This window comes from Oncorhynchus clarkii, chromosome 17 (assembly GCF_045791955.1).
Source record: "Oncorhynchus clarkii lewisi isolate Uvic-CL-2024 chromosome 17, UVic_Ocla_1.0, whole genome shotgun sequence".
Taxonomy (NCBI): Eukaryota; Metazoa; Chordata; class Actinopteri; order Salmoniformes; family Salmonidae; genus Oncorhynchus; species Oncorhynchus clarkii.
The window spans coordinates 36,515,529-36,528,030 of record NC_092163.1 but is presented as its reverse complement, the minus strand read 5'-3'; the positions used below and the strand labels follow the sequence as shown (position 1 = coordinate 36,528,030).

Below are 12,502 nucleotides of genomic sequence, written 5' to 3'. Positions count from 1 at the left end.
CTAGGAGATGTCCTTATCTTCTGCTAATAATATTTTTTAAGAGTCAGTATTCTGTAGAGCTGGGAGTCAGGAAGCAGGTGATTTTAATAAGAATTACGATAACCAAAACCAATATTGCCTGATGATTGAGGCTACTGAGGCCTAAATAAAGGGAGTAATCAAGGTGATAATGAGGTCCGGTGAATGTCTCCCAGTGTCTGTGGGAAAGCAGACTGAACCTAGTATTTCTCTAGGAATTTTCCTGTGCTTAGCTCTATTCCGTTTATTTTTATCCTTAAACTCCCTAGTCCTTTCCAATGACAACCATACCCATAACATGATGCAACCACCACCATGCTTGAAAATATGAAGTCGTACTCAGTGACGTGTTGCAATGTTTTTGCCCCAAACATAACACTTTGTATTTAGGACAAAAAGTTAATTTTACATTTTTTTGCAGCATTACTTTGGTGCCTTATTGAAAACAGGATGCATGTTTCGGAATATTTCTTAAATGTTTTCTTTCCACTCCATTCTCAGTTCTATCCACAGCCATTTAACTCTAACTGTTTTAAAAATCAGCATTGGCCTCATGGTGAAATCCCTCGGTTTCATTCCTCTCCAGCAACAGCGTTTGAATGGGCACCTGTATCTTTGTAGTGACTTGGTGTATTGCACAGGAGATTGGTGGTACCTAATTTGGGAGGACAGACTAGCAATAATGGGTGGAGCGGAATGGTATCAAATACATAAAACACATGGTTTCCATGTGTGTGATGCCATTCAGGCCATTATGAGCCACCCACCCCTCAGCAGCCTCCTGTGGTATATTGATGCCACCATCAAAAGTGTAATTAATAACTTGAATGCTTGACTGAAGACATTTAAGCTTCTCATTCATAATTAATTTGTAAACATTGAAACAATTGTGTAGATGAGTGATAAAATCTCAAATTCATTCTAAATTCAGGCTGTAGCAAAATGTCGAGGGGTGTGAATACATTATGAAGGCACTGGTATTGTGCTGGAGATAATCAAGTTGAAGTGTCCTTGAACCCTACAGATGGTCAAAAAAAAAAAGTACATCAGGCACACCCCTATGGATAGAGCAAAATGGTTATCTGGGGGTCTATGGGAGTCATCTGGAGTACTCCAGATAAAACCATCTAGTATGTTAATTACATCCAAAAGGTTATGTACAACTTGACCTGCCTTAAATTAAAATCATTTGATAAACTGGGGTGGAAACCCAGTGTACAATATCTTGCCCATGTAATTAGTTCCAAGAAAGGAAGTTGTGCTATTACACTTTGTTGAGACAAAAGAAAGCACAAGGACATGGTTAATTCTACACACTCAAGTTGGATTTTAAAAAATGCACAAGGAGCAGCGTATAATAACAGGTTTTATTCTCTGAAACGCTTGTACAAAACACATTTAAAGTTTAAGGCATATATTGCACAGACTATTCAAAAGTTTCTATGTAGAAGGGGCATGTTCCCTCAATCCCAGGTTTAAGGCACGATAGCCAGTTATATTGTCCTACACATCAGCCATGATTTCACAGTGAAATGGAAAAACATTTAGGATGCATTTGGTCGTATTGAGATGCTACACATTTGAGACAGTTCATGGCCCCGTCCCCACCGTGACATTTTTCCCATTGGCATCTACGACTCAAGTTTCATTCTGCATCCAAAACCTGATATATATAAAATAGCCTTTCTAAATAATGTTCAGTATCCAGCCAATTCCAGTATCACAATGAGAAATATGTAGTAACATAGAAGTGTAGTAATGAATAAACCACATACCCGCTTTATTGTACTGCATTCAAAACATGTTAAAATAGTTAACATTCTTTGCTTAGTATTCAGACTCAAGTCTGACCGAACCCTACAGTCGACCCAAAGTGTGTGAGAAAGAGGTGACTCTTTTAGCATATCTCCGTTAGCAGAGGATCTAGAACATCTACCCTTCCCCACTGATATTCTAGACAATTCAGGAAATGGTGCTGACATTAAGCCTCACCTCACGAAAGAGCAGAAAACAAGAGGAAGTGAAGGAATGGGGGTTTGTGCTAGTCACAAATCTAGGTATATAATAACACAGGATTCCATATCTGCTCTTCTCATGCATCCAGTTGTAAAAAAACAAAAACAAAAAAAATCACCACCAGGGTCATTACATGTATGGCACCGGTAACATCTATTAAAGACTAAGTTAGTCCCATTTTAACTGACCCATGGACAGAAGAAAATTACTTTGCAGCAGCACTGTTTACGTAGTAGAGCCCCAACTAACTTTGTGCGGCGTCGATTTGGCCATAACATGCAGTATGAGAGATTGTTTCATGGAAACTACAACCATATAAGAAATAGTCAAATAGTCTAACGAGAGGATATGCGTCGCTAAAACAGAGGGAAAAGAGAGAGTGAAAGGAAGTCAGACAGTTTGCTTCTCAATAACTTACTCAACATTAAAAATCAACTAATTCAATACAACACTGACCAGATTGTCATCCAAGCGAACAACAGGCGTTTCAATTAAGATATATTTGTTTGCAACACAAGGACCAAATCTTAAGCCGCCAATGATTCGCTACTTGGGTCAATCCCTCTCCAAACAGGGGGGCCCAAAAGCTTGAAATGTTTGTGACAAGCTTCATCCATAAAAGACTATGGCAGAATAGGGCAATTATAGCAAGTGTTACATTACCCTTAAGAACTAAGCCTTTAGCTTCGCCACAAAATCGATTTCTATAACGGGACCTCCCGCCCCATCGCTCTCAAACACACAGACAGGAATTCCACCTCCTTCACATCCACAATAAAAACAATACATCCCTGGAAATTGTACATGATGCATAAAGATAGCGCAGAAAGTAACAGACCAAAAAAAAAATATCATTTCTGGTGTGTTTTCACACAAAAACATTTACCTACTAAGATACTATTTTGGAAACAGGTTTAAATGAACATTTTAAAAAAGTTTTAAAAAAGAGTTCATATTCTTTGCAACTGATGATTTAGTGTCTCAAACATAGAATCCATGGTGGCCACTTGTTTACAGTAGCTTTAATTAAGGCAAGGAGAGAGGAGACAGACATTGGAGCTGTGCAGTCAGGCACACTGCAATACAATCAATTTCCCCTTCCGCCCGTCTTCCGGCACTGTGTGAAGATGTGGACATGAAAATATCTAAAGTGCATAAACTGTACTGGAGGAGCGCAACACCAGGGCTTGAAAAACACTTGTCTCAGCCCCAGGTCCACCCTTGTTTAACCTTGGTGGGAATGATTGACAGGCTAGACCGCCAGAGATAAAAGTAACCTTAATACATTCAACCAAGTCCAGTATTGCTACAGATAAGCCTAGCTCTACTGGTGCAACTTCACTGTTAAAAAAAAAAAAAAACATCACAGGGGAAGGAAATGTCCTCCTTGACCCCTTTTGGAAATAGTTGAGATAGTGGAAAAGGGAGTTAAAAACTACATCATGGAACTTGGTGTCGTTGTTCTTATGTCAACCGTCGCAACATTTAACCTATACTCTGAAAACCACATTGAAAGGTTCCACCCAGCAACAGTCTGCATTGGATAAGTCCTGATAAAAATGCTTAAAAAAAGCACTGTCTTTAAAAACAATAGTCTTTCCATCCCTCGTATCCTTCCTAGCGTCTGATGTATGAACCGTATGCATGAGTTCTGCCATATCCAAACTGCAGAGCATAGTGTCAGAGGGGCCGATGAAGGAAACGTACACATAGGTAGGGGCAGTCTGAGTAGGGATACGGGGCTCCCTCACATACACACAGACAAGGGAGTGGCCGTGGCTCTAGTTGACGGTTTCGCTGACAGTGTGCAAGGTGTGCTGTGGCCCCCACACGGCGGCCTTGGGAGTCTGAACCACGGGGACAGGCTGTCGGACTGTAACATCGCTGTGGACCACACTCCACACACTGGGCACCGACTGGGCCCTCTGGACACTGCTGTTGGGGATGGAGGAGGACAAGGGCTGGAGGGAGGCCAGGCCCAGGAATGGGTTGAGGGCTGGTGGTGCTGGGGCTAAAGGTTGGGCCGGGGTTAGGACAGAGGTTAGGGTTGGGACCTGGGTAGAGCTTGGAGCTGGGACTGAGGTTGGGACACAGGACACAGTTGGTGCACCGGCAAAGGTTTGAACGGGGCTTGGGAGAAGGGGTTTGGTTGGGATTGGAGTTGGAGTTGAAGCTGGGACAAAGGTTGGAAAGGGGGTTGAAACTGGCACTAGGACTGGCATTTGGGCTAGGCAGGGAGGCACATTTGGAGCCGGTACAGAGGCCATGGCGAGTTTAGGTGCAGAACAGACTGGGACATGGATTAGGACTGAAACTGGGGACACCACCGCCTTGTTCGCAGGACTCTGCTCTCTGGGCGAGTCAAACGTAGCTTGGCTCTGCGCCGGTGGAGTGGTCGGACCCATAGCACTGCTGCTGTGGCTACAGCCACCCGTCGCTTCTGCAGTAGCCCTGCTCTGGTACTCTGGGAGCAGCCTCTGACTCTCGTGCTCGGCGGCCCTCTGGAGAGCTGCATCCACCAGCAACCTCAAGTCACTGAAATCCTGGCAGGGGCACAGCTCCGGAGGCGTGGGGGGCGGCGTGTTGAATAGCCCGCCAGTGGGGCTGGCGCTGATAACCTTGGAGCCCTTCTCCTCGGCCTCCCTCCTCAGGAGACTCTGCATGTCCAGCTGCATCAGGGCCTGGACACAGTAGCCCTCTTGGCTGGGGTAGCCAGCTCCCAAAAGGATGGCAGTGGCAGTATTTCCCAGGAGGCTGAGGTCCAGTGTGGGGGCTGGTCGGATGACAGAGGGCCTGAGAGGGGGCAGGGCTGGAGAGTGGACTGAGGTGGGGCTTTCAGGGGAACTGCCAAATCCTCCTGTGGCTGGGCAGCCCTCACCCTTCCCCGTCCGCCTGGAGATGGTGAACTGGGTGGGGTCTTTGCCATCCTTGCGGAGAAGGTCGGGGAGGAGGCGGCGGCGGGCATTGATGAACCAGTTGCATATCTGGAAAAGAGTCAGTAACTTTAACAACACCTGCAAAAAAAACAACAGGGGTGCATCTCAAAAGCCTAACAGATTCCCTGAAGAATCATACTGCAAGAACAGATGACAGTGGACAGTTTATTAAGTACACCACCTCATTCACGAAAATGGATCGCTAGTCACGTGGCCGTGGCTCGCTATATAATGCAGGTAGACAGGCATCCAGTTACTGTTTGATTGAATGTTAGAACGGGCAAGACGAGTGACCTAAGCGACTTTGAGCGTGGTATGATAGTCAGTGCCAGGCTTGCCGGATCCAACATCTCAGAAACGGTCTCTCTCCTGGGCTTTTCGCGCACGACAATGTCTAGGATTTACCGAGAACGGTTCAACAAACCAGAACTCAGCAGCAGTCCCGTGGGCAAAAACAGCTTGTTGATGAGAGATTGAAGGACAATGGCAAGAATCATGCAAGCAAACAGGCAGGCCAGAAACAGACAAATAACACCGCAGTACAACAGTGGCATCTCGGAACACAACTCTAACCGATCCTTGTCAAGGATGGACTATTGCATCAGATGACCACACCGGGTTCCCCTCTTTTTCAGCTAAAAACAAAAGGAAGCAACTCTTGGGGACACGACCACCAACACTAGACAATTGAGGAGTGGAAAAACATTGCATGGTCCGACAAATCCTGTTTCCTGTCACGTCCCGCTGATGGCAGTGTCAGGATTTGGTTTAAGTAGCATGAGTCCATAGCTCAAACTGGTCCGAGGGGTAGTTTGTTGGAATGAGACTTCCGCCCACATGTTCTCATTCTCCTGCTCTCCTCCAGGTCTCGTTTACTGCCATCTTGTGGTAAAAACCTCCCACACGCAGTGAGATGAGTGGCCTCAGACAGCTGGCATTAATGAAGTCTCGGGTGAAAAACGCTGAGTGGCAGAGCAAGTAGAGCACAGCCAACCAGGGACATTTCACTGCAGTGACTACACTATGGGTCTGTCAGCGCTACTCTAGCCCTGCTTGCTCTCTGCTCAGTCCAGGAATACCTCATGTCGCCACTCCTGGGGTGTGAATGTGTGTGTGTGTGTGTGTGTGTGTGTATTTGAGGAGAGAGGAAACGACAACAAATGGTCGGCCTACAAGGTGAGAAGGGAAGACTGCGGTGACGGTGTCAAATTAATCTGTACAGTAGTACCTTGCCCATGTGACATTTGAATATTGTTGTACGCTAAGCTGTTGAGAAACACCCTAGCGCTGAAGTATGATGATAAGTACAACGTAAGTATCATGGGATGAATCTATTTAGCGCCAGCCTGAAGTAGACCTATAGGTGCTACGGCATTCATCTCCCCGCACACAGAGACACTTACAAGGGGCCAATAGAGAACACAATAGAGAACACACAATAAAGAAACCACCATCTTCGACAGAGTACGTAGTCATGGCTCCATCTGGGCCCCAAGTGTCTGCTATGATCAATTGTTTACACTACATCAGGCACTAATCTGGAACAATTGAACTGGAGGAAAATTGTAAATCCCTTTCGCAATTATGTTAGCACAGCTGAAAACAGTTGTCCTGATTAAATAAGCAATAAATCTGGCCTTCTTTAGACTAGTTGAGTATCTGGAGCATCAGCATTTGTGGGTTTGATTACAGGCTCAAAATGTCCAGAAACAAAGTACTTTCTTCTGAAACTCAAGTCTATTTTGAAATTAAGGCTATTCCATGCGAGAAATTGCCAAGAATCTAAAGATCTCATACAACGCTGTGTACTACTCCCTTCACAGAACAGCGCAAACTGGCTCTAACCAGAATAGAAAGAGTGGGCGGCCCAGGTTCACAACTAAGCAAAAGTACAAGTACAGTAGGGTCCAGCAGCAATTTAGCCAACAACTGTTATACTAGCTGTCCAGTATGTTTTATAAATGTGTGAAGCATAAAACAATTATATAAAGGAATTGGCAACTTGTTCTCAATCTGAGAAATTGGGTATGCCCCTTCAACATCTGAACACTGTAGACAGGATACCGTGCTTTTCAAAAAGGGTGTGTTCATAACTTTTCAACCCTGTTAGCTAGCAAACAGATCCAAGTTGGCTAAACTTGAAATATAAAGAGCAACTGGATAAATCGCCAGGGCTTGAGACCTGTTAATTTTCTATAGCCCAACACCCGCTACAAGAAGTTTGTTATTATTTGTGAATGTGCACTACACGTGGTTCTAGTAATTTTTTAAAAATACAATAAACATATTCCATAACAAGTCTTGAAAGACAGATCATTGCAACAAAAAAAGATTGCCGACTGTTTGAAATGCAGTGTATTTGACCTTTAAAAACAACCATGCTTATTTAGAGAACATTTTTTAAGAGATCTTGATTTGCCAATAAGTTAATAAATAAATAAAATAATCTCCCAGCCCCATGTTGGTGCTCTGCTACACAGCTCAAAGTTTCCACCTGGCAAAGGCTACTGTAGGCCAAAATGTCTGGACTGCTGCTTGATTAGGCCCAATTCAAGCATTTTGGAGCAAGAATTAACTTGAATTTGTTTAATTATTATTAATTAAATAAATGATTTAAAGTCTGATCCCGGTCCACTCACCTGCAGCACAGAAAGGCTGGTCTGATCTGACAAGCTGAGTTTCTCCTGCTCTGAGGGGTAGGCGTTGAAGCGGTGCTCGTACAGCCAGCTCCGCAGCACCTGCACTGCCACCTTGGGCAGGTTGCCACGGCGACGCCGCTTGCCTGAGCCCCCACCAGACAGGTCAAGGGTGGAGCTGTCATCCTCAAAGGGGTCACTGTCAGACATGGCTGACAGCTCCTGCTCTCGCATCCGCTCCTCTTCCAGAACTGAGGACAAGGAGAAGGGGTTCAGAGGGGGTTGTTGAGTCAGTGATAGTGTTTGTACTCATAGACCAGGGTTGGACATTAACTTGTTATAGAATGTGTTGCTTTCCCTCCAAATCAGAAACTGACAACCATCTACTAGTTGATTGGGCATGTGCTTCTTGTTTGTTATTTTAATGTGCATTCACCCAGAGGCAAGTGTGGGTGTAGTAGTTGACAACAAATGTACAAGCATGCATGATGACGCAATGAGACACTCCCTCATTAAATTAAGTGATGAGATAAGCTAATTGAAAGAAAATAAATACATTGAAAACAAGATTTGTCTTCCTTCCCCAAATCACTATATTTGTGGCACTGGGGAAGACCAACTCAAAATGGTTTCTCCCGGGGTATAGAATGAAGTAAATGTCTTTCTCCGGGTGAAATCTGACCCCTAGAGACAGCTCCTGTCCTCACAAAAGAAGATCGTGTGCATGTCAACATCTCCAGCCGCTAGGGCTCTATAGACCGTGCGAGGGGCTATTTTCACCTTTGGCCAGGGAATTTAAGTCCTGGAGCAATTTATTTTAATTCAATGGCTAACAGAGTGTATGTGGCTAGCTACTAACTATAATCTTAAAATCAAGTTAGGAAATGTGCGCATGAATGGGCAAAACATTTTAAATATGCTAGCTACCAAACTTGGTGGCCAGAAGAATCCGACTAGACGTGCATTACTTTTCTAGCTGGAAGTGAGCGATGCCAAGATCAAGACAGCGCCCGCATGAGAAACGGGTCAGAAAACGTACAGTATACGTTCAAAGTTGACACACCAACTCATTCAATTTAGCCGACATTCGGTGTATCGTTTTACAGCAAGAAATGCTTAAATTCAACATGAGTTACTATTAAGGCCACGAGAGGTTATAGTGTCCATATTGCTATTTAACCCATCTGAAAAGTATAGGGATGCAGTTCCCTTGACATGCCACAGGTCAATTTGAAGTCCCCTTCGTGTGACTCAAATGTGTATAGCGCCTCACAATCACACAGCCACCCTCCTCTTTAACCACTTCAACATTACTTTTCTGGCCCACCCCTTCTGTTATTTTCTAATATCAATTTCGCAGCTTTTCTCGTAATGAAATCAGTCAGCCTTTTTGCCTTGGATCCACATTCAATTGTTCTGGTAGTTCGCCGAAAAGCATGTGGCGATTGTCTTGTAGTCTATTTGGCACGCGTACAGTCAGGACCTAAAACGTACTCAGTCATTCCAGATAGCCTAAAATAACGAAAGGCCTCCGTGTAGCATATAGATATAAAATGCACAATAATGGTACATTTATGAATTTAAAGGTACTCTTTACTCAACCCGCCAGCTACCCACGAAATATTTCATGACCCTGAACCCACCCACCCGAGCCACAGGTTACGAGTCAACTCGCGCATCACTAGTAGAGGTACAGTCCGCCCACTCGTCTCCGTTGATGTTATAGTAGCGATATAAGGTTACGCTAGAAAACGGCTTTAAAATATGTGGTAGCAACATCGTGGAGTTTTACTTTGCTAGCCAGCTACAGTAACGTTACATGTCACACGCTGTTCCTGTCAAACCTCAACTTTTTGTTTGCATAACAAAAGGGCGTTATTATTTTTCTTATACGGAGTTAGCCATCTAGTCAAAATACGTTGACAAACTTAAGGCAAAAGGTGTGCATAATTTGAGTTTGTTCAAATGTACTAATCTTCAAAGGCGGATTTAGCTAGCTAGTTTCTGGCTAAAGTTAGCAGGCTAGCTAACAAACAATGAAGCCATTTCGTGGAATTGTCTCGTTCTAGTCAATGTAGTCTATCGTGGGGTTAAGATTACTGTTGCAATGACATCGAATAGCTACCGAAATTGCTATCCATTTGCCAAATGCAAAAATAAGACGTAACATGAGAATTATAAATTAATTTAAAAAACGATGACTAAGTTGGCTAGCCATCTTCCCATCGTGTATCAAACGTACAAAGAACCCGCTGAACGCACGCCTCCGCGGATGCAGGACTGTTCTGTCGCTCCGCCAGATGGACACCATGCTTGCTTCCAAAGATAACTTAGCTGGTTCGCTGTCCCTCCAAATTCAAACAAACACACGCTGCATTTGCTCGCAACAAAAAGCCGCATTCCATTAACACCCAAAAGCCGGGCACACTTGGCAAACTGTCAGGGTGATAATGAATGCCTGCCAATATTTTCTGTACTAAAATCCCCATAAAACGTACGCCTACCTCGTTTGAATGATTTCATTCTTTGTTGATGGCTTGTTTGAAAACACGCAGCTGTCGAAGTGCCTTGTAAAAAAAAAAAGAAGTGTGCCCCCGACCAAACGTTGACGCGATATTTTCTTTCCAAGGTGTTGCACGCTTTTATTTTGCCGCTCGTGGGTTCAATTCTTCGTTCGTGTGACATAAACGTGTTGCTCGTCAACAGAACAGTGTCTGGCCATTGCTTTTCGTTGTCTAGTAAGGTAGGAGAAATACTGTACGTTACTTCGTTTGTGTTGCTTGGTTCTCTTTACCTGCACACAGCAACGCCGAGCTCCAATCTGACAGTCGAATATTTATTGATCCCGCCTCCTATACCAGTGCCCTCCAATCACGGCTCTTCATTTCCAGTAGACAGGCCCGTGTCATCACTCCTTGAGTGAATGACAGGATTAGCATTTAATTCAAATTCAGGCAGTAAAAGATTTCATTAAAAATAGTATTTTGTTAACGACATGATTGCAATTCCTTGGACAGGATTAATCAACACACGAGCCCCCTGTTTGCCAACACGTTATAGTGGCCACTGGCCAGCAACACAAGAGGATTTCCTCGTGTCGTTGGAGTTCTGCGTTTATTATGTAACCGAAACGATCATGTTTTCTTGTTACATGAACGGGATAAACAGTGTCGACAAAAAACAGTGAGCCACTAATGGATGCAATAATTAAATAATATTCTGATAAAGTATTGACACAAGAACAGAAATATCTTCCCAACAACGGCTGGAGAAAGTTGAGGCTTCCTCACCTTGATCCTGTACACACATCCTCTTTCATTTGCAGGAATTTTCTATGTAAAACTGTAAAACAGTGCTGTGGAATTGCTTCTGAAAGGTTGTTGTTGCCACTGCAAAATGACATGTCAGGAACTATTACCATTTTTTCCGCAGAATACTCTGATTGACCAATAAATCAAACAGAACATTATGTAGGCCTACAGTTGTGTTTCAAAAGTCATGAAAAGGGAAGTTTTGGAGAAAATCTAATTGTCACTGCAGTCCAATTATTAACATTGGTTAACTATGAATTAAATATCAATACAGTTTATAATTAAACGACAGAAAATACATGAATATAGGCATAGTCTATCACCTATTTCGAAAAAGACAGTAGGAATGTGCATTATGTGACAATACAATGGGAAAGCATGTATACATACTGGCATGGCAGATTAACCAAATGACTCACTACAGTTGTTATAGATTACAGTGGGTATCATAAATATTCAACCCCTTGGATTTCTTTACATTTTATTGTGTTACAAAGTGGGATTAAATTGTACATTTTTGTCAACAATCTACACAAAAAATACTATATAATGTCAAAGTGGCAGTAACATTTGTAATATATAAAAATTAATTAAAAATAAACATGAATATACTTTGATTACATAGAACCGTATTCTCCCCGAGTCAAAACATGTTACAAACACCTTTGGCAACGATTACAGCTGTGAGTATTCTTGGATAAGTCTCTTAGAGTGTTGCACACCTGGATTGTGCAATATTTGCCCATTATTATTTTCAGAATTCTTCAAGCTCTGTCAAAGTGCTGGGGATCATGGCTAGACAACAGTTTTCAAGTCTTGCCATCAGTGGCAACCTGTCATTCAGGGAAGGTGGGGCAGTGCCTTCGGAAAGTATTCAGACCCCTTGACTTTTTCCACATTTTGTTACGTTTTAGCCTTATTCTAACATGGATTAAATAAACAAAAATCCTCAGCAATCTACACACAATACCCCATAATAACAAGGTGAAAACAGGTCTTTAGAAATGTTTTCCAATTTATTAAATATAAAAACAAATACAAATACTTATTTACATAAGTATTCAGACCCTTTGCTATGAGACACAAAATTGATCTCAAGTGCATCCTTTTTCCATTGATCATCCTTGAAATGTTTCTACAACTTTATTGGAGTCCACCTGTGGTAAATTCAATTGATTGGACAGTATTTGGAAAGGAACACACCTGTGTATGTAAGGTCCCACAGTTGACAGTACATGTCAGAGCAAAACCAAGGCATGAGGTTGAAGGAATTGTCCGTAGAGCTCTGAGACAGGATTGTGTCGAGGCATAGATCTGGGGAAGGGTACCAAAAAAATCCTCCACCTTTGACGGTCCCCAAGAACAGTGGCCTCCATCATTCTTAAACGGAAGACGTTTGGAACCGCCAAGACACTTCCTAGAACTGTCCGCCTGGCCAAACTAAGCAATTGCGGGAGAAGGTCCTTGGTCAGCGAGGTGACCAAGAACCCGATGGTCACTCTACAGAGCTCCAGAGTTCCTTTGTGGAGATGGGAGAACCTTCCAGAAGGACAACTATCTCTGCAGCATTCCACCAATCATGCCT

General features: G+C 43.2%; 1 protein-coding gene across 1 annotated transcript; it reads right to left on the bottom strand.

The window, feature by feature from the left end:
- Window positions 1–1,366: 1,366 nt before the first annotated feature.
- Window positions 1,367–10,429, bottom strand: LOC139369722 (uncharacterized). The gene is made up of 3 exons (XM_071108982.1): window positions 10,111–10,429; window positions 7,610–7,857; window positions 1,367–5,018 (listed from the first exon to the last, which is right to left on the bottom strand). Exons 1-3 carry the CDS (start codon window positions 10,289–10,291, stop codon window positions 3,816–3,818), a joined length of 1,632 nt encoding a protein of 543 aa, XP_070965083.1. The 5' UTR covers window positions 10,292–10,429; the 3' UTR covers window positions 1,367–3,815.
- Between the last annotated feature and the right edge of the window lie 2,073 nt (window positions 10,430–12,502).

Excerpts from the sequence above, each read along its gene's own strand:
- LOC139369722 (XM_071108982.1), bottom strand. The coding sequence starts at position 10,291 with ATGTCACACGAACGAAGAATTGAACCCACGAGCGGCAAAATAAAAGCG. Across the intron at positions 7,858-10,110 it reads AATGAAATCATTCAAACGAG|TTCTGGAAGAGGAGCGGATG; the intron begins GTAGGCGTACGT and ends CCTTGTCCTCAG. Across the intron at positions 5,019-7,609 it reads CCAGCCTTTCTGTGCTGCAG|ATATGCAACTGGTTCATCAA; the intron begins GTGAGTGGACCG and ends ACTCTTTTCCAG.